Here is a 27,337-nt window from a genome sequence, read left to right as displayed (position 1 = left end):
GGTAATGAGTCAGAACTAAACCCGATCCCACCGGACTAGACCGCAGATGAGGTCTGAAACGATGGAAGAGGAGGGCGAAAGGTGGAGGAGCCGATGCAGGGAGGAAGAAAACAAAGGATGGCCTCTAGAAATGAGAGGTTAACGAGATGAGATTGCACTGACCTTTGCTAATGCAGGTGGGAGGTGAGCAGGGAAAAGTGATTGATGGTAAAAAGGTGAGCAGCTGTTACAAGGGAGAGATAATGAAGAGTTGAGATTTTTCAGCCCTCCTGTAATTTTGTTTTTGAACAGAGACTGGCCTTTAAAACTGTATTACATTTGGTTTAGAGGGACACAGGCGCGAAAGCGATCACAAATACATCAAACACAATGCAGGTCTGTCTAGTTCCCATATTTATATTTGACCGAAAGGAACTTTAGCGATCGCAGTGGGGAAAACGCTGTTGTAGCTACACTACTACAAGGATTTGGAGAACAAAATGGATTGAACAGAAAGATTCCATTGGTTTCCTAATGTAGTCCCTCTTTAATAAACAAGCAGCTCATTATCATGTAAGTCGGACTATTTAAGACTACTCAGTTAAATAGGACCTTGTTTTAAGACACAAGGAATAATTCAAACAGTCAGGATAAAATATGGCCCGATACAGCTATGTGCAGAGTTCCTTCTCTACTTTGCATTATCCAAGTTTGTAGGAGCCATAACATTGGACAACATGGGATTGCATCACTGTGTCCTTTGTATACAGTGTGTGGGACCTGCTGAAATAATAGAGTTAGTGGGGTATGGTAGCTTCTCAGTGTTAAGTGGCTTATTAAACAAAACAACAACCAAAAAACCCCAAATTTGTCTGAAAATGGTCAGGGACAAAGACTGGACTGGAAATGAGTGAAAAAGCAGCCAATGTCCAAAAACAATCTGAAAGCCTAGAGAGCTGTTGCTCAAGAGCACTTCAAAAAATTACAACAAAGACTGGCTTTTTAAAATCAAAACATAAAGAAATGAGGGGTGGCTCAAGACTCTTTGCTCAGTACTGCAGTTACATAAGCACCAGGGGAAAAAAGAGCTAGAGCTAGAGTATAGTCCTTCGCTCCTTTCTCACCTCCACACAGCTGGCCAATCACAGCGTTAAGTGGGTGTGAATGTAGGATTGTCGTGTTGGCGCTTTACAAAAATGTCTGAAGTCGAAAGAGGTTTGACGTGAAGAGCTTTCAGAGCCTAAGTTCAGCAGTATTAAATAATCTTCAAACGACACACACGCACACACACACACACACACACACACAGCATCTGCCTCACACGAATGGTCACTCATCTAAAAACAGCAAAACCAACAAAGATAAACTTGCTTCTTGCCGTTTTGTTTTATTTTTGCATGACAGAAGCAAGCCTCTATCAAAGCATTTCCCACAGGTTTGAAATTTATTTTGTGGTGTTCGGCCCTGAGGGGCGCGAGCGGCTGCAAAGAGTATTGATAGTCTGTGGCAAAACAAAATTCAATTCACGAGCTAAATAATCAGTGCATATGAATGCAATGTTCAACAACAAGCAACTGAGTTTTCAATCAATCTGCACTCTGAATTGCATTTCCATACCTCTGGAAGGAAGGAATGATAAAAGTCTCTTTGGATTGGGTCAGCTTCACTTGTCTGAGCACAAATAAATTCTCCATATAAGAAGCGATGACTGGAGTTGCCCATTTGATTCTTTCTATGCATGTTAAAGTAGCACTACAATAGTGAGATAATCCATTTCCCCTTGATTTTTTAATAGGTGATTTAATTAGGCCTAATTAAAAACCAAAAAAAGTGTCATTTCTTTGCTTCTACACGCGGCGAATGTGCTCTGCTAAAGATGAGCGAAAATATATTTGGCTGCAAAATCTGAGCATCAAACACAAAATGAGAGTGAGCAGTGTACTGTAGATCCAGCGTACATGTTGTTAGCTGGTTACCACCTCCTCAGTCTGCTAAGGGTGCAGCAGACACCTTCTGTACTGATCTGGTGTCTCGACCGGTGTCTGAATCATCCAGATTATTTCGAGTGAATCCAGGGGAAAAAAAACAAAAAAACACAGAACACGTAAAAATAGTTTTAATGCTGCTTGTTTAAAATTTGTCAGCTGTGAATGAAAAACCAGACACTGTGGCAGTGTCCTTGAATTCTGAGTGGAAAATTGTCACGAGAAACGTAAAACCTAGACGCGATCACCCGAAACAACAACAACAACCAAAAGCAAAGGTCTTACTGGTGTGTATCCGTGCACGCTGCTGCCACTGCTGACCGCGGTGCTCCGGTTGTTGAGGTTGACGGACGCCAAACTTTGCTCTGAAAGGCTGTTGCTAAGGCTGCCGCCCAGACTCCCAGGACTCTCGCTGCCTTCTGCCTCATGGTTGTACAGCGCTACCTACACACAAAACACAGCGTTGATGTTAATATGACAATAAAGGCCATTATACGGGGCCAACAATTTGAGCCAACGCACCACATAAACTCCTTCAAAGGCAGTGATTCATGACTTTATCATTCCTTGTAGCCTATTTTGTTACACTGCCTCATTTTTGTTCACGCGCCAATTCATATCCAGACTGACGTGAGAGCCGCGCCACTCAAGGAGTTACCCATGCACCATTAACTGATGGAACAAGTTATGAGGAAAATGTGGAAATATTAGTTCTGGTCTATGTAAATTCGTCCTTTTGCTGTGTTAAACAAAAGAAAAAAAAAACAGACTCACCGACCCTAAGCTTGTGATTTTGCTTTTTGTTTTTGCCCCCTTGAACTTGTTGATTCTGATTAGATAAAGACACCAAGTTGCGCTTCGAAGTAACTACGCTGTATATCTTATCGTAGCAGATCACAAAGCGTTCAAGAGCAATGCCTCAGGATTACGTTGAATCATGTTTCTCTTGTTTTATTTGACTGTCAGGACTTGTGAAGCGCAGCGCCAACATTACCTCCAGGCAACATTTAATTGTATAGACAAATGTGAAAATACAGCCTTCGGGTGAGACAACATTAAAGGCTCTCTGGGGCAGTGCTCTACACTGCAGAACATCTTGTAGTGGCAAAAAAAGAAAGGATAGAGAAGTGTTATTGAGTCGTGGGTTTAAGTGTTAATCCTGAACCGTTTCTGTTTGGATAGTTTTGGTAATATCGGCACTGGGTGAAAGTTTAATTCTCCTGACTGTGGAAGTAAAGGAACAGGGATTTCTTTTTAGGTTTAATGAGGTGCTTTAGGTTGAAATCTACGCAGAAGAAAAGAACCGAAACACTGATCACGACAGATCATAAAAGATTTGTTTTTTCATTATGCAAACATTACAGTAACTCAGTGCAATGATCACTGATCCTCCTCCACCCTCTCGACCTCCGCTATCCTAAATTCCCAGTATCAAATTATAGGAACGCCTTCCTTCAGTAGTGCAGACTTTGCCCAATGCAAACAGAACATCGGCGAGAGCAAACGTGTTATAGAAGAAGCTCTGACGCACTGCTGTGCCTGCAGGACGCCACCTGTGCGGATGTGGGCGGATGTCACTGACGCCGGCATCGGCATCATTATCATCAAGGTCTCCGTGCTCTGAATCATTGTTTCAAAATGTATACTGATGTCTGAGACGAGTCAAGTTTTGGTCTTTCCTGGCGTAGCGCGGATTGAGTGCAACCTGACACGTTTAAAGAAATCAAATGAAAATCCTTTTGTTTCTCCACCTGCTGCACGAGTGGCACGCCAAACACGCCAAACAATAATCGCCTGATGATCTGCACCAAGTTGGCTGTTTGTGAAGCTCTGTCCTTGTTTTGTCTTAGCGATTATCTAATAAAACTGCAATACCTTTTGCGGCGTTGATTAATAACGTTATTAACGGCTTTGTTATAAGAATGATGGTGGAAAATGTGAAGGATCTGCGGCATCTACTTTTTCAGGTAGGCAAGTTAACCCACTGCACTCTGTTGTTTGCCGTGTCTCACAGCAAAAAGGACTGAATTCCAGATAATAATAATAATAATAATTAAAACTGCATGAGTACTTGGCTACAACGCTGATAAGAAAAAAAAAAGTGCTGAAATTCTCATCCTCGTGTCTCATATTGACAAATTCTGGGAAGTATGAGTCAGGGTCTGTTAAAAGTACAGAATGGAAAACTGTAACGTGCTCCAAAGTCCAGACCTTCGCATCCCATCCAGAACTAACAGAGTAATGCGAGCTGCTGCGGGACAAACTTTCTCTTTGGTTGGGGACAGGACGAAAAGGATCACCCACTGCGCATAATTACCGTGTTTGTGTGGGTGTGTGCGTCAGATCAGAAAGGTGTCAGAGGTCTCTGCTTGATCTCTGACCCTCACATAGACGATCGCACGCCGTTTAGCGTTTAAATGCGTGTGTGTGTTTGTGTTGCATAAGGCTTTCTGCTAGAAGTGAAGACTTGTTCCGAAGGCGTCCCAGCCTCTAAAGAAGAGGCGAAAAAGAAAAACAGACACTTCTTCTGCTGCTTCTGCTGCAGTTATGTCTTACTATAAATATGTTGTGACAAAGTTTGACACATTTTCCTCACCAGCAAGTACAAATGACTAATCATTGCACAGAAGAAATCAATATTCATTCATATAAATGCCAACTAAGTATGATCATTCTGAAGATTTTTACTACAGTGTTTTAAAGCTCTGAATGGAACATCTGTCGTTTCTGAAGCATATAAGGTCATCGTCAGTGAAGCTAACAGCATTTAAATGAATCCCAATCCAGAGATTCCAGCCTACTGCTAATGAATCTCCTCTGACCCACGCCCCCTCCACCACCACGGCATGAATTCCAACCTCACAGTTATCCAGTAACCTTGTACAACAATTCTGATATGTTTGATAATAGGTCGTAGATGATATTGCTATAACAAAAGAACTCAAGCCTCATGAACTCATGTCAAAATGAACAGTGACACGAAGATTTTTCTTCTCTTTTTGACTGTTTGCTGTTTCTTTGTTATGACGTTGGCTCTGCTGGCTCTGGATCCCTTTTTGAATTTGCTGAATTTGCCAAAATGGAAGAAAAGCTCTTTCTAAAAGGGGAGTCCCCAAATGTCGAACCAACTTCTGTCTGTATCTAACTGAGAATGGAAGCCACGAGCCCGGTCATATAAACTTTGTATGCCTGCGCTGTTTTGTATTGAAACAGCTGGCGCCCTACCTTGTTGGTCACAGCATTGATGGCCAGAGTGGGGGACGCCCCTCCTGACATGATGCAGTCCATCCTCAGAGACTCGGACTCCAGGCTGTAAGGGGTTGATGCCTGCAGGAACAGGAGACTGTGTGAGAAACATCTGTGGATAGAAAATGTTCATAACTGCTGATTTGGGTTCAGTATCCTGGTAACACGACCCACGTGAATGCAACTAAACATTATTATTTTATTAATAATTTTTGGGGGGTTTTCTTACAATGACAAGCCAAAAAGTCTGTTGTGAAATTGCCTAGAATACTCGTTTCTGACTGAACTAATAATGCTTCCTAATGAAGGAAAAAAGGCAGGATAAACAGTGGCTTCAGGCACTAAAAGTGAAAGAGCACAAACTGACCTGCGTACACTTCACAAACTTCACAAGGTCTTTTTATAAAATCTGTAATGCATATGTCTTTTCTGAAGTGTCTGCATTTATTCTACAGTGATTCCCTCTCATCTGTGGCCAGATTCCAGCTGTTCTTATTGATTTGGCTATAACTTTCACAATAAGCCCAGTAAACTGATTCAAATCAGTGATTTAGTACACTCTGGGGAGATTGATCACATTTACAGGAAACAGGATAAAAACAGTCAGGTAGCAAACCCTGCTTTTCCTGTTTCCTTAAGGCTTTAATGTGGCGACTATTACAACACAAATAAAAACCACTGTGCAGCAAATACATCACTGATTGCCTGATATCTCCCTGCATAAAGTTTGAATACACCTAATTCATCGTATTCTAATATATTATAATTGTGCTATAGAATAAAAGACTAGGAATATAAAATAAAAGCAGCAATGTCAGTGAACCTTGTTGGCTGGCTGGGTCATTTTAAGGTGGGCAACATGTTTTTGGTGTCACTGGGCAAAAAAGAAAGCTGCATCAACCTTGCAGCATTGTAAGTGAAGGGAATTTCTGCAAATACTCTTTATTAAGCTTTAGAAAATCTAGCACCCACAAGAGACTTTGGCTAATCGTGCATTTTCTGACGAGAAAAGGTAAGTAGTCTTAAGAGCAAAAAAACAACAACAGAAAAACGTCCAGCGTTGGTGCAATGGGTTTGAATTCCCTGTGAAGCCAAAAGTCAGCCCTGGCTTATCTCTAGCCTGTGCTCATCTTTTGGACGGGGCTTATAACAGAGAATGGAAAACTGCAGGAGGAAAGCAACTTTTTAAGGTGGAGATATGTGCTTTCTGAAGGTATTTCAAAGTTTTTTCTTTGGCCATTGGCTGCTTTTTCACTCACAGACCAATGAATCACTTAAACACAAAAAATGTGTCTAACTCATGGAACAAAACAGTCTTGTGTATACCTTTAAAGCGCATCCTTTGTTTCCAGTTGTCTAGCGGGATCTATGAAAATTGCCAACGTTAACAGAGGTCGACAGGCATAAAATAATATTTTTTTCACCAACAAGGTGATTCCCAAAGAGCTATTAGCTGAAATCTTGGCACGGTATGTGGTGCAATTACAAAACTGAGGAAACTGGAAATAAAGCTGATGAAAAGTATCTGAAATCCATGTGCATAAGAAATGGGAATAAAGTCCAGTAAAGACCTGGCAAAGAGCCTGAGAGATGCATCCTTCCCTTCAGGTGATCAATCTTCTGTTCACTAAAGCCTCATCAGAAATGGTCTCAGTGGAAGGATGGCTGTCAACAAGCCACCTTAACCCATTAAAACCGATGGGAGCTCGGGCGAGTTCATCTGAAAGCATCAACTCTATGCTTTTTCACTGATATTCTCTCCTTTCTCAACCAACCTTCGTCTTCGCTGGGGTGCTGCGACGTCGTGCCTGTGATTACCGTAATGACTCTAATATCACTGAAAAATGCTGCTTTTAGGAAATGCTGGAATCCTTTCAATTGAGCAAATGGTTCAGGAGTTACGGGAGATGTTGCAAAAACGTTGCAAAACACCAGTCTGATGCCAGCAAAAGAAGGGAAACTGATGACAACAGGTGATGGACCCAAAGAGGAGGAGGTCAGCAGACAGGTACAACAGGTAAAAGAGTCACCTGTAAAGCCCTGTGGAGGTTCTGTCAAGATTTAGGTTTGCTTTCAGCCAGTGGTGTTGGGGATCTTGTCTAGTCTTCAACTATTCCTAGCGACTACTTAAAGAAACTACAAGAAAGCTTGTCTAAGACACTTTAGACTGTGTTGAAGAATAAAGGTCATACCACATACTGAATTTCAAGATTGTTAGAACTGTACAACTGTAAAGACAAACTCTGTTTTTCCCTTAGTAAAGATTACTCTTACTTACATCGTGGTTAAACATGTAAGTAAGAGTACCTACTTCAACCATAATGTGAACACAGTAACTGTTCTGGCTGGATGAGACACTAATGTGGTGAATCCTTATCTTACGTTACTCACCTGTGATAGCATGATGGGACTTGTGCTTGGCTAACTTCAATTCAGACCACTTAAATTACAACATGCTAAAAGGTTATAGTGTTTTTTCCCCTGTTTCCTGTTGCCGTCACTAGATTTAAGCAGTAAATAGCATTTTTTTAAATTTTCATATAGAGTTTATTGTGGTTAAATGTTAGTATAAAGGGGTACACTAATATTTTTTTAAACAGTAGAGTCTCGCCTTCTAGTTATTATGCAGAAATCATTCATGGATGCTCTCCGCTGATTGAAAATGTCCAGAGGAGTTTGAAAACGAGGACGGAAATGAAATGTGACAAAGGTTATGAGAAATCTGAGTGTGCTGCAAGTTCATGATTCTTCACTGAGCCTCCTGAATCACCATCACGCCCCAGGCTCACACTGTGTGAACTAGTCGAGGCGAGCTTCATTTAAATTGCTGGACACTTAAACAGCCTGGAAAGTGGACACATCACTTGCACTTGATAAGATGAATCAAGCCATCCTCATGCATTATTCACGTACCTATAATGCATTCAGCAGCAGTTCATTTTCCGCTGCTGTCCTCACAAAGCGCTAAAGTAGGGTTAACTGAGTGTGAGGACGTGAGGAACTATTCAAAGATCGATGAGGGGCTAAATTGATGCCTGCCAAATGAAGAAGAAAAAAAAAAGAAGAGAGAGAGAGAGAGAAAAAAAACAACAACAACAAAAAAAAGAAACCCGGGGAAGATGTTTTTTTTCTCCTTGTCTGACTCCTTTCAGGGTTCAAGACAGCTTGCCTGCCTTCCCAAACTGCTTACAGTAAGAGGATTGGTTGGTAACAATGCAATCTTTAATTTATGATAAACTCCCAGCGAAACGGGTTGTCGGTTCCCTGGTGGAGGCACTTAAAAAGAAGACAAGAGAGAGGTGAAGAGAGGCAGGAGGAAGGCTTGTGGAGGAAGAGCAGAATAGAAGAATAGGCAGGGAGATAATTGAGTGGTGACAGACGGGCAGACAGACAGACAGGCAAACAGAGAAGCATCTACCAGAAATGAAAGAGAGTGATTATGCTTAAGGGCACTGGAGACACAGGTACTAAACTACGTGTACACTTGCCTGTCTACACATTTATACAATGCATTTATGCGGTTGACGTTTAGCCCTTCCTGCCAACTTAAAATATTTGACTGTGTAACCGAGGTGCAACAAAATCCCAGTTAACACACAAGATGTATTTAGCCCACCTTTCTTTCTGTTTTTTTTTCAGATGGTAATGCCGCCATAAATCTTAGCACTTAAAACCTCCCTGTTTCTCCTTAGCCCATGTGACAGCCCACAGTGTGTCTGCCAGCAGTGCAAGTGAGGCGTAAGAAAAGGGGTCGAAGGGCCCATCCATGTAAGACGAGATGACAAGGCTCTGAATTAATTAATGTTTGTAATAAAAAAAAAAATCGTTGGTGAAGAAAATATGTCTAACGGCAGCCCCGGGGCTTTCTGTGGTAATTAACTGGAACACAAGCCTAGAACTCTTTCCCTCCTCTCCCACTTACTCCTCTTACCTCTTTTTCCTTCCCTTAAACTTGACTGTTTCTTCTCGCTACCTTGATGTCTTTTTCCTGCTTTCCGCAACCTTCCTTTCACGCTTCCTATCTGCTCTTCCCCTCTCTTGTACCTCCCCAACCCTTTCCGTCTCTTTTGCCTCGATTCTTTCTCCAATGAGCGACACCTTACAGTGATTGTGCACTTTGTCGCGCTGCGCCTGCCAGAGTTCCCCAGAGAGGAAGATGGCTAAAGCAGAAATGCAGACGGACGAAGCGAAAGATAATGATCAAGATGCGCCAACAGTCAGAGATTGGCTGGATGAGAAAGGGAGGCGGATGATCGTGAGAAAAGACGCCGTGTTTTCTTTAATGCAACATTCAGAGGGTCATCTGCTTAATACAATATGTACCTGCACACTGGAGTTACACCTCCCCCCTGTGAAATAGACTTTGGGAGATCTTCTGCTTGGTCCACTGCACCAGCTGATTACACTAATTGGTGGCCCCATTCTGGCTTCGGGGAGAAGTAATGCCATGTTATCCAGAGCCTAGCAATGATATTGCATGTCACCAGATCTCATATCACTGAACTGAAGCCATTTAAATGTTTTATTTTGTATTCATTTGTGACTGACTACAAGTCTTTGTGTCATACGGCAGCAGTTTTAGTACGCATCCCTTTGCCAGGGGAGCACAGTTCATTTAAGCCGCTGAGGTAATAATCAGAGAGGAATTCAATCTGTTTAATGTGCTGAATACTGAATCTGAACCGTATTAAAATTTTGGCCATTAACCGCCGACACTAGTTTATGAGTGTGCTAATCAGCCGCTAAGAAAACAGACATCGAAATGCACGCCATACTGTAGTCAGAGTCAGGAAAAAAACAGAGAGATGATGGCAGACAGTGGTGAAACCAGAGCTGAAATACACGATGGAGCTCACTCTGCACTGCTTTTGTATTCACATCCCCAGGTTAATGACTGCACACCAGCCGCATTCTGCCGAGTTGATGCAGGGTTACATATATTTATAGCCTCAGCTGCTGTCAATCAATTTCCCAAAACCAATTTTCATTCCCGTTTCTGTATTCTCACATCTATCCGGTAGCTTGTTCCTGCTGCTTTTATGGCATCTTGAAAATTGCTAACCCAAAAGCCTGTGGGGTTAACCTGGATGAATATCAAAAAGTTGTTTAATTGCAACCATAGGCTCTGGTTCTGTTACAAAGAAGGCACGCGCACCGGTGATCGGGCATTCTCCTGCGCTAGAGTCCAGTAATAAGTTCGTCAATAACAATCGAGCAGTGCACAGCAAGAATAACCCACCCAGGAAAAAAAAAAAAAAAAAAAGCAGATAAAGTTTGGTACTTTTGTGGCTTTAAAATGTAATAATTACACAGAAAATGTGTGTTTTTTTCTACATTGCTGCGGCATCGAATATGCTGCTCATGCTGTGCCTCTTGTGTAGACAAGGTGTTACACCGTGTCCACTCAGCAGCTTCAGCCCTCCATCTGTGAGTAGACACGAGGCGTTCGAGCACAGCGCACAATCACTGTAGTTATGAGCAGCAGAAAGAAGAAAATTGACTTGAAGGGTAAAAAGATACTTCGGGCTGCATTTAGGAGGAGGTAAAGCAAGCGATGACAAGATAATCCACATTTTTTGGTCTCTGAGGTACTGTGCAGTGATTTACGGTCACCAGATGTTGAAGCCTGCTGCCTGCGATGATCCACTGGCCTTTGAGTGAGATGTGGTTTTGAGAGAAATGTCTCAAGTACAACCTGATCGTCTGGCACAATATGTCTGTATTTGACATTTGGTAATCTTCATGTAGTCCTATCACGTGGTCCACACGATACCTGACAGCCAACACACCAGCTTCACCCATGCTTTTTTTGTGCAAATAAGCTAATGTTAGCTTTCTAACAAGCTAAAGAGAAGTCAGTTCTCACAGAGCCACTAGTACTGCTGAGGGCTCTTACACTCATCTTTCAGGGGAGGTTTAAAGGTACATTATTGGACTGCTAGTCTGTCCGTGCATCATTATAGCATGGGAACAGGAGAAAGACTGCAAATCTGTTCACACATTTCTGTAGCACCTCATTTGTATTGGGAAGCTTCTTCAAATCCCTTGTTTTTCTGCTCATATAATTCTCTTTTCAGACATGTTACGACAATGCTCGAATTATCAGCAAAATCCCGTTTTTCTGATGATGTCTAACTTTGATATTAGCACCTTAAAGGGGTCACAGGTTTGAGAATATGGAATGAAATAAATCCTTAGAGAAGTCATTTGGCACAACTTTTCAAACAACAGCCTCCTAGTAGATGCACCTATGGTATGATTTGAAAAATCTTTATCGATTTATTGTCTTCACAAGATTTTCAGAAAACTTTATTTCCGATCTTTATCTAGATGTCACTGAGACTTTTAGCAGATGCACCTAAAGCATCCATTTCCAAATTCTGTCACCTCATTCTCAAGGTATTACATTTACAAACCTGCACGCCGACCGCCCACCCATCTGTCCGGCGGAGTGACAACAATACCCCATCAGCCTTTTTATAAAACAGGATTATAGAAAAATACTAGTGTACTTACTCGTTCTCCAGAGCGTGGTCTCTTCTTTGGCCTGCTGGGTACTGTGTCTTCTTTAGGATTGGTGTCTATGGCCCAGTAGGAACCCTGAATGTTAACATCAGTAAAACAAACATTAGAAAAATATTTGATGGAAGCTTTTTTTTAGTTGTGCTTTTCTCCAGTGAGAAAAGAGCAGCCCTCCTCATTCACAAAGGCTTTTAAATGCAGACTACATGGCTAGGTGCTTGATTTTATACACCAGTGGCAAAGAAAGTGAAACCTCTTCAATTGAAGGATTAAGAGATGCGGACCAATGCTTTTGATCATATACTAGTGGCCAAAAGTATTATATTAATGCTATATTCTACATGCGTATAAAAGAGAATGGGATAGCTGAGAATCCTACTTACAGAGTAACTAACATTAGTGATTAATTTACACATAAACATCCTATCATAAGTTATGTAGTCAGTACAAGTAGCAACAAATATAGCCCTAATTATGCTGAATTACTGATCAAAGAGCAAACCCCTCCATCTATAAGCCAAATATTGAAAAATACCTACAATTTCACAGATGTGGCTATAAAATCATTTCTAAATATTGGTAAATATGACTGGTTAATAAACTGCTGTTGCAGGCCAAGATATTTTATTATGAATTTTAAATCTTTATATTGTTCTGATAATTCACTCTGTAAAGTCTAAACCATGAAATATTTTCAAGAAAATTGTAATTTTTTGAAACAGAAATTTCCTGCTCGCAGTTAATCTTACAAACAAAACATTTAAGGGGGTTAGTCTTAATAAAAGATCACACTGATGATAGAGAAGTCTCAAAAACTCATGGATTAAATATGATCCACTCGCCACTATTTACACCTATTCTCTCCCCAAACTGTTTAAGATTACGTTAGATTTGAAAAACACAATGTCTTACAAGATAAACCAGGATTTATTTCTCTGAATCTACTTGTTTTCTTAATCCATGACATTGCTTCTTCTTTATTACTTCTACAAAATAAGGCCTGCAGTAAGTGTCACTAAATAGAAAGTAAGTGCTGTGAGATGGACGCATCCACGGTATCCAAACCATCAACTTATCTGTTATTCTTCCAGTATCAAATTCGTTTTCTCTAGGTTTAGTTCTCCAGTGGTGCACGCTTCTGCATCCTTTCCCCAGAAAATCCACCAAAATCCTTTTGATACATAATGTTAAAACACAGCGGTCTCCAAAATAAACAGATACAATAAGAGAGGAGGAAATCAATTGCTTTTAGCTCCTAGATTTCCTTCCGGTATAATTTTTTTTTTCAGCCTTTCATTTTGCCTCTTCCCTCCCAAGGAGGTCCAAAGCTGCAGACTGAATTCGAGAGGTTCATCTAGGCCACACATGCACACAGCTCAACCCTCAACATCTATCTCCCCCCCACCTCTCATATTCTTTCCTCTTCTCCTCCCCCTGTCTCTCAGTCCCACATCACTGAACAGTACACAGCCAATTAACGTTAGCACATGCATGATTTAGCTTCTCCTCTCTCTCTGTGGCTTCAAACAGAGCATGTACATTCAGCTTCTCCACACACACACGCGCACACACGCGCACACAGTTGACCCCCACCCCACCACCACTACGCCGAGGTATCGACCACTTCGATCCACGGTGTGAATTAAGGTGCTGGTCAGGTCCAAGTCAGGCTAATCAGGGGGGAGCCGCTCTCTTTGTGTCTTTGCAGACTATAGGCCTCCACTCAAGCCCAAGGATTTTGTTTGAATTATTTAAACCTTCTTCCCCCTAATTCATTTTTCAATGGCTCCAAAATCCCCGCAGCCTGGAGAAACTCTCCGCTCCCCCACCCCCCGCACCTCAACCGTACCCCCCTAAACAAAATGAGCAGAGTTTTTAAGAGCTCATTGAAAAGTTTGGCTCCTCAGTTTTGTGTAAAAGTGGCGGATCGCCTCCAACATTAACCTTGTGACGAGTTTGAGCTTGTATTAAAAATATGGCGTAAGGACAGGGTTCAGTGATCAGCTGCAATTATACACTTTCCCCATCTGAGCATGTCCTTCGATTTCAGCACAACCAAGCACTTGACAAATTGTTGTTATCAAACCAGAGTTGCTGAAGTGGCCGTGGCAACGCTGCTTCCTAACCACAGCAGCAGCAGCAGGAGTGAAACATATCTAAAGCTTCCTCCGATTGTGTCTGGAAGATACAGAGAGAAGCAGTTCTAATAAAGCATAACAGATGCATGGAAGGCCTTGCATCTGAGGGAGTGTACCTACATATACTTATTATTCATTACTCCCTGTACCACATTATTACTTGGCAGAATCAATATCGCAGGAGCCACAGAAAACAGAGAAAGCAGCATTAGGCATTCAGCACAGCCGGTTATGGAGTTACAAATTGCTTTTAACCGCAGACGCTGTGTGTGTGTGACAAAGAAGCAGAGCAAGTGAGCACTTAAGCACAAGTGTGTTCACACATGTGGCACGAGTGCTACTAAACACGTCAAAAGTCGCCACTTACTGGTAAAGCCTGCTGAAACCGACTCGACATTTGCGCCGTGCGCCGCCCAGCTTTTTTTTTTTAAGTCGCACAATAAGGTTGAGAAAATACTTACTTTTCCAGGGTCGTCTTTGGAGCGAGGCACTTTGAGAAAACACTTGTTCAAGGACAAGTTGTGTCGTATAGAATTCTGCAGAGGGAGAGAGAAAAAGGAAGAAAAGAAGAGAAAAAGAAGAGAATATTATGAAGCAGTAACAAAGTGGCATCACTTTTACACGTTTTCTTTAAATAAGCAAACTGTAATATGCTGACTATATTACAGTTACTTGCTGAATCTGCTTTCATTCTACAGTAGGGACTGGAGAATATGAGAAAAGTCTAAAACCTATTATTTTTCTTTATTTTTCTTTTACATATACCCACACAAAGACGCACCAATATGCACAGATAGATAAACAGAGAAATAAAACGTATGCTTTTTAAACACGCTCTTATTGAATAAGGATAAATGTCTGCTGCGTTGTGCAGCATCTTTAGTGAAATATCTGCTGTATGTTGGCTTTGCATTAAGGATGAAACACCATTTATCAGCCAGCCTTATTCATTAGTGTCCACTGCAACAGAAGCTTTTATCTTTTTCCAGCCTTTGTCAAGACTGTTGGGAACCAATGCAAAACCATTATGGGACCTTGCCATGTCCTTCATCTCCTCCCAAAGTACAAGTGTTTCTTCACTCAGATTAGAATCTGGTCTTACTATCTTTAGCTTGGGTTTCGCTCAGATCTGGCTCCAGAACCTCGGTCTCCACATTAGCGAAGGCCTTCAAAAGGAGTCCTCCGCTTTCTACTCCGTACCGTGTCGAATAAAAACAGACACTATGGGTCACGGTTAGAAAAGAGTGAAATGCGGGCTGCTACGGTGCAGATGCAGACAACTCCATTGATTAAAGCCGAAGCGTACCAGACGCTCCTGAAACTGATGATTGAAAACAGGAGGCTGGAGCGCATTTCAGTCAAGATAGGGAGCGAGACAGAGGGATGCTAGGGCAATGATTCGCCATGACCGTGAGGTGGGTGATAATGTCAGCGGTTGTGCGTTTGATGTGCTACAGGGTTGGATTTGTTTTTTTGGAATATGTCAAGAGGCTGTGTTCAGAGTAAAACTGGAGGGAGGAGGAGGAGTTTAAGCTGGGCTTAATGAAAACTCACATTTTTGTACACGTTCGGTTTTAGCCATAAAGACGAGAAGATCATATTTCTTAAATTTATAACAATCCCTATTGTTTATGTGTGTATTTGTGTGTGTGTTGTGAGGGTAGGAAAAGGAAAAGAAAGAGAGCGAGTGAGAGAAACGGGGGGGGCACAACAGCTTATGCTAACCTGACATGAACCTGTTCTCCCTGCAGGCTCCCGTTCTCCACTCATCTGCTGCTGCTAATTAATACCACTGGGGAGGAGGAGGAGAGAAGACAGAGGGATGGGAGGAATTTCTCGTCTCCTTCTCTCGGGTTCGTACTGCTCAGCAGCAGCTTTGTTTCTCTTACAGAAAAAGAAAAACACCTTCTCTCCCTCTCTCTCGCTTTCTGTCTCCAGTATACCATTACAGCCTAGTCCACCTCTGCCTCCTCTCGATCTCTGCTGAAGAAGAAATGCTCGAGCAGGTTTTGGCTTCTCTGCTTAGCGGGTCACTGCCTGCTTGTGGCCGTCCATCAAGGAAATATGTGGCAGTCGGGAGATGAAAAAAGGCAAGGAGGACTGCCACCAGCTACCACACTACGGTAACCATCTGTTCCAAAAACTTTCCTGCGGTTGGTGGCGGTAGATCATTAACACAGAGTCCCGTCACTTCAGGAGCCAGCGCATCTAACTTTGCTAACCTCTACCTGTTATTTGTTTATTCACACACTATATTTTATGACTCAAGCAATTTTCGAACATCTGTGCACTACTTGCAATGTCTGCACAACCCCATCTATTTCAGACTTTGTACACTCTAGCAAATTTAACTTTTGGGGCATGTGTGTCCGTTGCTGGGCCGCATGGTTGCACTGTGGCTTGTAAAACCTTTGTACAGCCCTGAATTTGTTCCTGTCATTTAGCTTGGCCAGTGTGGAATAATAATAAGTCGTCCCCTTTCAGTAAATTGAGAATTTACTGTAATATTTTTCAGATGGTTTGGAGCACGGGAGTTTTCTTCCATGTGAGCGTGTCCCTTATGATCCACATATCAACAAAAACAGCCCGTAGCCCAAACCAATCAGCATGCGAGGATCAGTTGGATTAGGATAGAATAGATAGAATAAAATGAGCCAAATGCTAAATTTAAAGACTGACATGTACAGTGCTGTTTGAAGCTTGCAAACTTGCACTACACTGTGTTGCTTAATTAATTTCATGCCCTTCTTTCTTTTGTGTCTGTGCTGATTGTATGTGAGAGAAGGGTGAAAGGAAAGGAGAGAGAGTGGTGATCCTCTAAGCTTTGCTTATTTTCTTGAGTTCCCTGTAATTACAGATGAACAAAATATATTTTTAATTGCATTAAAAATGTTGTGTATAAACGTGGTGCTTATGGCGTAATCTTAACTTCTGTATGCTGTCAGCGCTCATAGTGATGAGACATTTGCTTAGCAGCATTAAACAAAATATATCTGAGGTTAAACGGTAAAGGTAACAACCAGCAGGTCAGTATTTAATCTTTATATGATTCAAAACATCATTTGGATATGGACATTATATTTAAGTTATATTACATTAAATAATGTTCATATTCAGTGTTAGGTAATGTTGGTGGCTATGGCTCAGGTGGTAGAGTGAGCAGAGTGAGCTCCAGCCTTAGCTGAACTTTGCTGAGCTAACTAGCCTTCGGTGCAGCACTGGTGTCGTTCTCCTCCTCAGCGGGCTCCCCCACCAGTCTTGTTGAGCTGTGCTTGACTTGCAGGTGTGCTTCTACATATTTGATGTAAAGCTGCAGCTGACAAACATTCATTATCGGCCAGGGATACATCTTCATTTCTCTTACACTCGTGTCTCAGTGGAACAATGTCACAAGTTAAGACTGAATACTGAACACTAGGACAAATGCACCTGTGCATGCTGTTGGGAGGTAGAAACAAAAGAAACAGGAAATATGGTGCAAAAGTGACAAATAGCTAATATGAAAAAGTAACAGTTTTTGAGGCTGATTGGATAAAAAAGTAACCTGAGTACTCTAATGAGCTAATTTGTAATGCATTACCCTCAGCATTGCTCATATACAGTGTACATGTATATATTGGTTATTTTCAGCATGTAACACAAATATGGTTTATGACAGAGCTACTGGAAGAACAACGGTATGTTTCACAAAGCAAAAGGCAATGCATTATATAGGAGGTTAAACACACAAGTACAACAATGCCAGCACTGTAACAAAGCAACAGTGTCTGAGAGGTGATATGAGCATAATAGGAACGGTCTGTGCAGCAGTATAGTGATAAAAAAATGCTATATGAATTTATATATGCACTTTCCTTGCTGTGGTCACAAAGATGGGAAAAGCGCTATATTAATAAAGTCTATTTAAAAACATTTAAATATCTTTACAGACACCTTCTTTAGTTTTAAGATTAATCTTAAAAATGTAGTTTTTTGTAGTTCGAGGTGATCCTGAACCCTCCCTTAGTTACACTGGAGTAGGGCTAGGCTTGGGGGCTTCCCATGTTGCTCTGAGCAAAGTTTCTTCTTCGCTCACCTTTTTTCACACTCTGTGCATTCTTATACCACTCTGCATTTAACCATGAGTTATTATTAATCTCTCTTTCCCTTCCACAGTGTCTCTTTTGTCCCGTCTCCCTCCTCTCACCCCTAACCTGTCACGGCAGATGGCTGAGCTCGTTAGGGAGAAAACTTTTGTGCGTCGACGTCCGCGAGCTCTTCCAGGAATGGTGATGATGTTTTCCAGGAAAAATTGGGAGGCATTGAGTTAGTATGTGTTGATCGGATGCAAACTTAATCAGCTCCAGAGCAGGTAAGGTATTCAGCAGAAGTTACCATGGCGATGCAACAAGGGAAATGAACCACCTTTCCAACATTGGAAACCCAAGGTTAAACCCAAACTTCCCTCATCAAACCTTAGCGAGGTTCGTCCTGGTTTGTCTAACTTCAAATGAATGAATTCCTGAACTTATATTTACCTCTCAATATGTTTTACTCTATACTTTCTTCATTTTATCAGCCTTTTCATCACTGTATGGTAATTTTTCTTTATCGAATAGTATGAAGATTTCATTTCAAACATTTAATAGGCTGTTATGAACTCCATACACACACACACACACACACACACTCTCTCTTAGCCACCCACACGTATGCAAAAGGGCGAATGATACATAAAACAGATTCTGTTTCTTTTCCCTGACGGGATCCTGGATAAAAGAAAGAATAACAAAAAAAACTAAATATGATTTCTCCACATAGCTCGCTACAAGGACATACAGATGCTGTGTGTGTTTGTGCGTCTCTTCCTCGGTGTAACCACACACAGAGGAAGACCGTCCTTCATTCTGTGCCTGCCTGTCTGTGTGTCATTTGTGAATACATAGTACGTGCGAAAGCCTGCTTTCATAAATGCTAAAGAAATAAAAAGTAATCTTTCACTGAATAATCATTAGCAATAGATGAACTGATTAGCAGCGCTGTGAAGTAAGATAATGAGAGTCACTGCTGTATCTTCCTCCCACACATTCCTCGCCCTGCCTGATTAATGAGCTTTTTTTGACCAGGCTGAGGCCATGCCATTCCCGCCCAGTAGCTGAAGGATCACAGAGCGTGCGAGTGTGTGCCTGCGTGTTTGTGTGAAACGCAGGTGCTGAATAAGACTACTGGTTGAGTCCCATACCTTTGGCATGAACAAAATTATATACACAACATCGACAACCTCCATTTCCACTGAAGAAAAAAAATGTCTGTAAACACAGTAAATCAGTGTTTGCTCTCTCCATAAGCAGCAGTCCAGACCAACTTAAGGCATAATAAGTATGTCTGTGGATGCATGCTTTCCATACACTACCAGTTACTGTGAGCATAATATAATGCACAATTCTGCCATCCGAACTACACGAGAGTTACTTAATAATTATCTAATTACTACGGAGCCCTGAAGTCGCTTAGAGAGTACAAGCTGCAGTTTTGATTCATTTGAAGCCACAATATGGCTCCATGATTTAGTTACTTGTCCACACAATATATGCATATAGAGAGAGACTAGCCTTTCTCCCTGAATTACGAAGAAGTCAGCAGGCGCCCGGGCTTTATGACTCATAACTTAAAAGTTAAAAATCCTCTTTCCGTCCATATTAATCTGCTCCAGCCGAATTTTAATCAATGCAAGCAGGTCACAGTGCAAGACAAACAATACTGATCTCTATTGGTTTTGGTTAAACCTTCCAAACAAGCCAGACTGGCACTGTGTCTACACCTGAATGCATGCAAAGCATCTGCCTTCACACAGGTGCTCACAATCAGCATTAGTATTTTATGTAATGCGTTTCATGTTGTGATGGAGAAAGCTTTGTGAGGTATTTCTAAAGACGTGAGGAAATTGGGAGAAAAGAAATCAGATAGAACGAGACAGAGCACGGAAAGTTTATCAGCTGGCCGACGTTACTGTCCAATATTAGCCATTTAAGGATCGATCTATTGATCTACTGGTATCTGTGCAATAAATGAAAATTAAAAGAGCAAAGAAGGGACGGGAGAAACACCCTCCACTCCAATTATATGAGTGTTGCATAGTCCACCAGAGGGCAATTTCATTTTTGGTAATAAAAAAGTCAAGCAGAATGTATAAGAGAAGATAAATAAAAAACACATAACATGTTAGGGAAATCCATATATGTTTCAATTGTCTGTTTAGAAAGCAAAATGATTGGCCGATATATCAGACAATATATCGGACAATATATCTTTAAATTAGCAAATGTCATTATCAGTATTAAAAATCATACATCAATTGATCTCTGGAACTAGATCATCAGAATAAGATGATAGGAAATTTTGAAAGAAATGTTAAATGTACACACACATTATTAAAGAAAATGTGTTTTGTTTTTCTCGCCTTCTGGAAATAACTCATTAAAAATATCAGTAATTTGCCACACAAACCAGTTACAGACTTTTCTTAACGGCACTTACTGCCTCCACATAAAAATAAAAATGCCTCCAAAAAGATTTTTAATAACAGGTTTTTGTAGCAGCTTCCAGGATCACCTGTCATCACTGGAAGAGTCAGTCCAAACCAGAGTTTGGGGAGTATTTAAAAATGATGACAGACATTCCTTCTTTTGATTCCTTTACTGCAAAGACTAACAATTCCCATGGAAAAATTTATGAGGTTGCACTACTTACAGTACAGAGGTGATGGAACTTGACTGGAATATTTTTTTTTTGTCTACAGTAAATATGCTAACCCAAAAGTGTGCCTCACTGTCTTTATTTTATTGTTTTTCTTTTTCATATAGTGCGTCCTGGCAATTCTGCCTGTCCAGATTTACAGGCAGCATACTGTGAAAAGCCACCACTTGAGCCACCCCTCATTTCTTTATATTTTACTAGGAAAATGGGAAACTAATGTAGCAAAACATGTGCAAGCATACATAGAAATACAGTATATAAGGCAAACTGAGTTTGTGCAATTCTAACGAGCTTGAAAATCAGTATTTGATATTTGACCATATTTTTTCTTCAACTCGGATCTCACAGGCAAACGTTTTTCAAGAAAATAGAATAGTCAGGGAGATAAATGAAGTAGACACTGGGAGGCGTGCACACTGACAAAGATTTAAAACAAAAATTCCCCATTTTAAGTCCATTTCTTGTATAATTTGGCATATCTCAGCCTTTTCTCCCCGATTCCCTTCATTTAGAACGGCTTCTTCACAGCCATCCTTCCACTGAGACCATTTCTGATGATGTTTCTATGAACAGTAGATGGATCAGCTGAAGGTCCAGATGCATTTCTCAGGTCTTTGCTGTATTTTTCCCCAATTTTTTTAAGGGCGTGACTTTCAGATAGTGTCGATCTGCTCGAACAGGTTGTCTTTTTCAGACCTACTGCTTCTTCTTCTGTCCTTCACTTTCCTCGATTTTTTTAACAACGCACTGCACACCATGCTCAGATATGCCAACTTTTTAGACAACACCTCTCCGGAAATCATTTGTTGGCACAAAAATACTATTTTATGTCTGTAAAACTGTGTTATCTTTGGCATTTTTCATATAATTGGCTAAAGAAATGGGAACAAACCATTTGTTTTTGCAACATGCTGCTGGCAACAAAGTGTCTAAAGATACACTTTAAAAGTTGCCTGTTATGAAAGCATAAAGAAATGACGGATCTCCTAAGACTACTGAATAATACTCTATACTGATTATTTTGTTGGCTGTTTGACTTCATGTGGCTCCATCCATGTTTTATATGCAGTTTACAGCTTTCACACGAGTATTAGATAACACAGAGACTTGTGGATGTTTGCATGCGCACAGTATATAATGTTGTAATTACTGTTTATGTGTCTATGTGGTAAATGGATGTTGCTGCTCCCTAATGTAGGCTGCAGCATCCTGGACTTGACGAGAGTAGTTATATAAGGCAGGCTTGACAGGCATGGATGACTTTTTGACAAAATGCAATGTGATATAATGTGATGTGTGACAAAAAGTCGGGTTTTGGAAACATGCTTTCGGGTGGAGAGAGGAAAGGAATATAAGGCTGTGCATATGTGTGGATCAGCCATAGAAAGAGATAAATGATCAAAGAAAGATGCTTAACAGGATAAAAAGCCTGTCTGCATGTGTGGGTGTGTGACTAGATATGGTAAAGTGCAAGGTAAAGGCCCCAGAAGATATTCTGGCCATAGGCGGGAAGCTTGCTGCTTTTGTGAACGTGTGTTTGTGTTGGGGTAGACATGCCAGAGAAGCAGGTCACATGGAGAAGAGCAAAGTTACATAAGTGGTAGGTTTGGAAGATTTGGGTCATGCCAGCAGAGTTAAATGCAAAGTGGTAACATTAGATGGCATTTGCTCAACAGAATTGAACGCTCCTGAGAAGAGATGTTTCATAAAGGTGGAAACAAAACTTTTTAATATTTTCCTGCTCCCCGGGTTTCCTGCTGTAACAATCTTTTTCATTTTATGCACAGACACTGAGGTGAGTTATAGCTGAGGCATTAATGTGCACACTAAACTAAATGATTCCCCATCAGGTCTGCAGTTTGGGGAGGGTTTGATTACAGTCACTAAAGGTTTACAAGACGACATTTAAAAAATGGATGAAATCCAGCGTCCTGAGACACTGAGGTCTGGGGGAAAAGACCTGTCGATCTTTACATTTTTGTTTAAAAATACATTTATTAATGTGCTTCAGCAGGCTGTAATACAGAACCTGGGAAAGCTCTAATAAACAAGGTATAAGTCCCAGAGAAACCTCTGCTCATCAGTTGTTGTCTGCTGGGAGGCTGAGGTCAAAGGCCAAAGGGCCAAGGGTATTTGCTGGCCAGGGTATTAACCTATGGCGGGAGCTTCTCCGGTCTGATGTGCACACACAAATGCACTCCCACACAACAGTATTCACGAGAGTCACTCCCATGCCCTTCAAGATGAATGCATTGTTGTGTCGGAGAGGTGCAGAGGCACAGTCAGAACCACAGCTAGAGAAAGAGTGAAAAAGGAAAGAAGCCAGAGCAGGAGAGGATATTGGGAGAAAATAAAGACAGAAGAGATTTTTATTAACTTTCAGCTGAACCCATACAGTGAGGGGGTAAAATGTAAGTTTTGAAAGTAAGGCACAGGAGTAGGAGCTGGGAGGAGGGAGAGCGCAAGAGGCACAAAGAAAGAAAGAGCTGAAGTCGGCTGGATGAGGGAGTACAGGGTACAAGCGCACACGGACAGGTGTCTTAGATGTGAAAGTCTCCTGGGTTCTGAGTATCATTGAGACACCTTATTATATCCTGATGGTGACGGAGTGACAGCCGCTCCGTGAGTATGCAGGGCTGAATGCAAGTCACTACTTCAAACTCCATCTGATACATATTCATTTCATTTGATGGACTCTTTCCCCACCCTCTTCACTCCCTCACTCAAGTACTTCACACAAGTCATCTATAAGATGAGAGGTATGCGCGGCTGTGCAGCGTCTGCTTGTACACAAGTGTGTGCGCCTGAGTGGGTGTGTGCATTTCAGCGTTTTGTTGGTTCGTTCGTCTGGATGTAAGCGTGTGTGCAAGCGAGTGTGTGTGTGTACCTGTGCACGTGAGCAGTTATGCATGCACCTGTTCATCTGCGTTAATGTGTCTACACGTGTGTATGTGTGTGTGTTTCCAGAATGTACCAGAACCTGCTTGCTTGTGTGTGATGGAAAGAGAAGGAGAGGGCCTAAGTGAGTCTGCATGCTTTTGACTCGCACACACACACACACACATACACACACAAAAAAAACAACAACAACATCACAGACAAGGTGGAAGCAGGGTTTCTGCCGTCTCTGGGGATCTAGCAAGCTGCTCCAAAACAATAAAAATATTCAAAAACGCAGTTCATCGTTCCAACCAGCAGGCCCGGCTTTGCCACATCATTTTGTCTAGAGTCATTTTAGACACAGACTGCTTGGAAGCCCTTAGCAGGTTGCAGGTTATACAAATCTAGTGTTGCATTTCCAGAGGCTCACATCAGTCTGGTTTAATTATTGCATCAAGACACGCACTTCCTCTGCCGCTGATGCAGCTGACTGACTGCAGCAAACCCAACACAGTCACCCCTACTCAAACAACATGGATCTGCACCGCTAACTTGACAAAAGGCTTAATTCTCGGATGCTTTCTGTCATATTCCAGTTCAGGGTTAAGCTATTGCTGATGTAAACCCAACACATCCTGCTCCTGCTTCACACTGAAAGCTTAGGATTGTGTGCAGCTGTGGCAAAAATGCCATAAATTCTTACCATAGCATGTTAGAAATATATTTGCTTGAAAAAATGATTTCACTTTGCTGCTTTAGCCCTCCAATGGACTGACAACCTGTCCAGGAAGTACCCCGCCTCTCACCCTGTGATAGCTAAGATAGGGTCCAGCCCCCATAACCCTGAATTAGGTAGGCAGTACAAAAATGGATAGACGGCTGTGGCTGTTCTTCCGATGCTGTAGCATCAAAGATGCACAAAAGCCTAAATAAACAGAGAATATGAATAAAAGATTTGGTAAGGGATTCACTTGGTGCAGAACTTCACGAATCAGGGAATTTTACCAATTTGGAACCGGATCTAAACTGGAACAAGTTATCAGATCCCATGTCTACTGGTTGGATCCTTTTTTATTGTGGAGCAGCCTCAGGAAATATAATGACTTTGCAATCGACTAGAAGAAACTCATTAGTACTGTCACTCTCCAAAAAGAAGTTCAATCAGAAAAATCATGTCTATGGTATATGTGTGTAAACCACATTTTCAGAAAAGGTCGACCTAAGAGCTTGAGGTCAAGATCACCAGGATTCAAACTCATTTGAGATTTTTAGTTGACGGCATCTATGGTATCAGTTTAAAAAATCCCATGTTGCCTTGGTCTCAAGTTACCACATTCACAAACGTCGGTGTCCAGCGGAGGGACGACATGACTGAGGGGTAAAAACTGCATCTCATTTACTCAGGTTATTTGTCTAATACTAAGATTTGTTCAATGATCTGAAACTTTTAAATGTGACAAATTTGCAAAAAGCTGAGAAATCAGGAAGGGAGCAAACACGTGTTTTTACTCTGTCATCAAAGCAGCACATAGTGGTAATTTTTAGTCTTGTATTTCACCCTCTTTCAAGTTAGACATGACTTTATCCTCGCTATCTAACCAGTTGAAAAAGCACATGCATGTTTATTAGTTCTTGAGACATTTTTTTTCTTTGCTTGTCTTTGCTAAGCCGTTCTGCCACTTGACTGCCAAAGTGATCAGCCGAACACCTTAAAGACACATGACAGACACAGGTGCAAACAGCAGTGTGTCTCAGGTGTCCACCCATGATCAGATCACACAAGGCACGTTTTAAAACCAAGTGTTAACAGGGTCTTTGATGAAGACTGTAGTGGGAATGAGCAGAAGACTAATGTATTCGATGCTTATCTGATGCCAAAACACCTTCTAATATTCACAGATAGGATTTTACAAAGCAGGTCAGTGATTATGGTGCTACTATTTTATCTTTTTTTCAAGAGATAAACAGCAGAAATACTCTACAACAATAAGAGATCATCCCAGTTTTCCCAGCCTTTGCGTTGAACGCTATACTCCTTCCTGTGTCACATCAGCAGGATTTCTGCTCTCACAACTAATTTAGAAAGACAAAATCCTTTCAGGTGTAATTTTAATATAGTGTTTCAAAAATAACACAGAGACCAAAGTAGGTCGCAGTGGCAGACTTCCTGTTGCTGGTTGTTTCAAGCAGAGGGCTGTGTGCGAAGTGACAGCTTCTGTCACCAGCTTTTCCGGGAGAGGAGGTGAGTGAACAGGGAAGGAGGAAGGAGGGGTAGGAGGACAGGCAGGAAGGAGTGCACTGGTTGTACTATGCATCCCGATGCCGTTTGACAGCCGCCCTTTCCTATCATGCTTAAGTGAAGAAATGAAGGCTATTCTAGTCTGAATTCTAAACTTATTAATTAGGTGGGTTGTGTTGTGCTGTTTGGGAGGTTGCGTGGTTCATGACTACTGAAACTGCAGTGGATTTCCTGTGGGTATAGATAATATCCACAACATCCATCTAAATTAGTTTTTTTCTCCTCCTTTTTCTTTAGTTTTACAGATTTTTAATCACCGAAACGTGGTGCCTTTTCAAACAACATCCATCTAAATTACTTTTTCCCCTCTTTTCTTCGTTTTTATAGACTTTTAATCACTCAAATATGAAGCCTTTCACAAACTATATTAATCTGCTCAGACACCGTCCAGAACTGTGTAAAGGCCACGTTTCTGGTGCTGTTCAGGCTTTCTGTGATTCATGTGTCAATATAACCAATGGCAGACTGCCTTGAGATCATAAAATAGAGATCAATGCCACGCAGTTATCGGCTGTTGCTGTTTTATGATCTTTAACACAGTTATAAGCCTTGAACAAACAAATTATGTGGTTGTTTATTGAGTTTAGAGCTCTAATAATGTAAGATTTCGTAAATAAGCACAACTCCTGTCAGACTCTTTAGCAAATACCGGCTGTAATCTACAAGTTCTTGTTTACTGATGCAAAGAGAAGCAGGAATCTAATTTTTTATTCTTTTTCCGATTCAGTGTCATTCCATCGTACATGAAAAATTATTTCTGGGTATATGTTAATGTGGCTGAAATGCAGCAGGTTGTACAACCATGTTTAGCAGCAATAACTTTCTTTATGGCTTTATTAGTCTCTCACATTGTTGTGGAGGAATTCAGGACCACTCTTCTTGGATCACTTCATTCGTTTATTCATATCTGTCTTAAGGTCCCGCCACAACATTTCAGTCTGCTGGAGATCTGGACTGTTGCAACTCTAAGTCTTTGCTTTTTCATCCACTCTGCTGTAGAGTTGCTGCTGTGCCTGGGATCAGTTTTCTGTTACAGGACCCAATTTTAGCCAAGTTTTAGATAGACAACCTCATATTTGAGTCTAGAGTATTTTGGCACGCATGGTTAACTCAATGAATGCAAGGTGTTCATGTCCTATGACTTCAGAACAAGCCCAACCATCACTCTTCCACCACCGTGCTTGACAGTTTGTATGACTGTCTGTATGACGTTGGTATGATATGTGCGGATATGCTGTGGTTGTTTTTCTCCAAAAGATCTCCACCTTGGCCTCATCTGTCCAAAGGACATTGTTCCAGGAGTCTAGTGCTTTGCTCAGATGCAACTTTGCAAACCTACGTTGTGCTGCCATGTTCCTAAGAGAGAAAAGACTTTCTCTCGGTGACCAACTCATAATTGTTCAGCCTTTTTCTAAATGTACTGAAATGAACTTTAACATTTAACATGCTGAGGCCTTCAGAGTCTAAGATGTACTCTTGGGTTTTTAGGAATTTCTCTCAGGACTGCATCTGACCCTTGGGGTGAATTTTCTGGGACACCCACTCCTGGGAAG

General features: G+C 41.4%; 1 protein-coding gene across 6 annotated transcripts in view; it reads right to left on the bottom strand.

Moving 5' to 3' along the window:
• LOC100698572 (forkhead box protein J3) overlaps positions 1-27,337 on the bottom strand; it is a 75,688-nt gene that overhangs the window by 27,794 nt on the left and 20,557 nt on the right. For all 6 annotated transcript variants that reach the window (XM_005478270.4, XM_005478269.4, XM_005478268.4 and 3 more), the window contains 4 exons: positions 14,332-14,406; positions 11,727-11,810; positions 5,190-5,291; positions 2,250-2,408 (listed from right to left, as the gene is read on the bottom strand). In XM_005478270.4, the coding sequence (XP_005478327.1) occupies positions 2,250-2,408; positions 5,190-5,291; positions 11,727-11,810; positions 14,332-14,406 (420 nt within the window). The remainder of the gene's footprint in view (positions 1-2,249; positions 2,409-5,189; positions 5,292-11,726; positions 11,811-14,331; positions 14,407-27,337) is intronic.

This window comes from Oreochromis niloticus, linkage group LG20 (genome assembly GCF_001858045.2).
Source record: "Oreochromis niloticus isolate F11D_XX linkage group LG20, O_niloticus_UMD_NMBU, whole genome shotgun sequence".
NCBI classification, from domain to species: Eukaryota; Metazoa; Chordata; class Actinopteri; order Cichliformes; family Cichlidae; genus Oreochromis; species Oreochromis niloticus.
The sequence above is the reverse complement of the archived record's forward strand: the minus strand, read 5'-3'. Positions and strand labels throughout refer to the sequence as shown.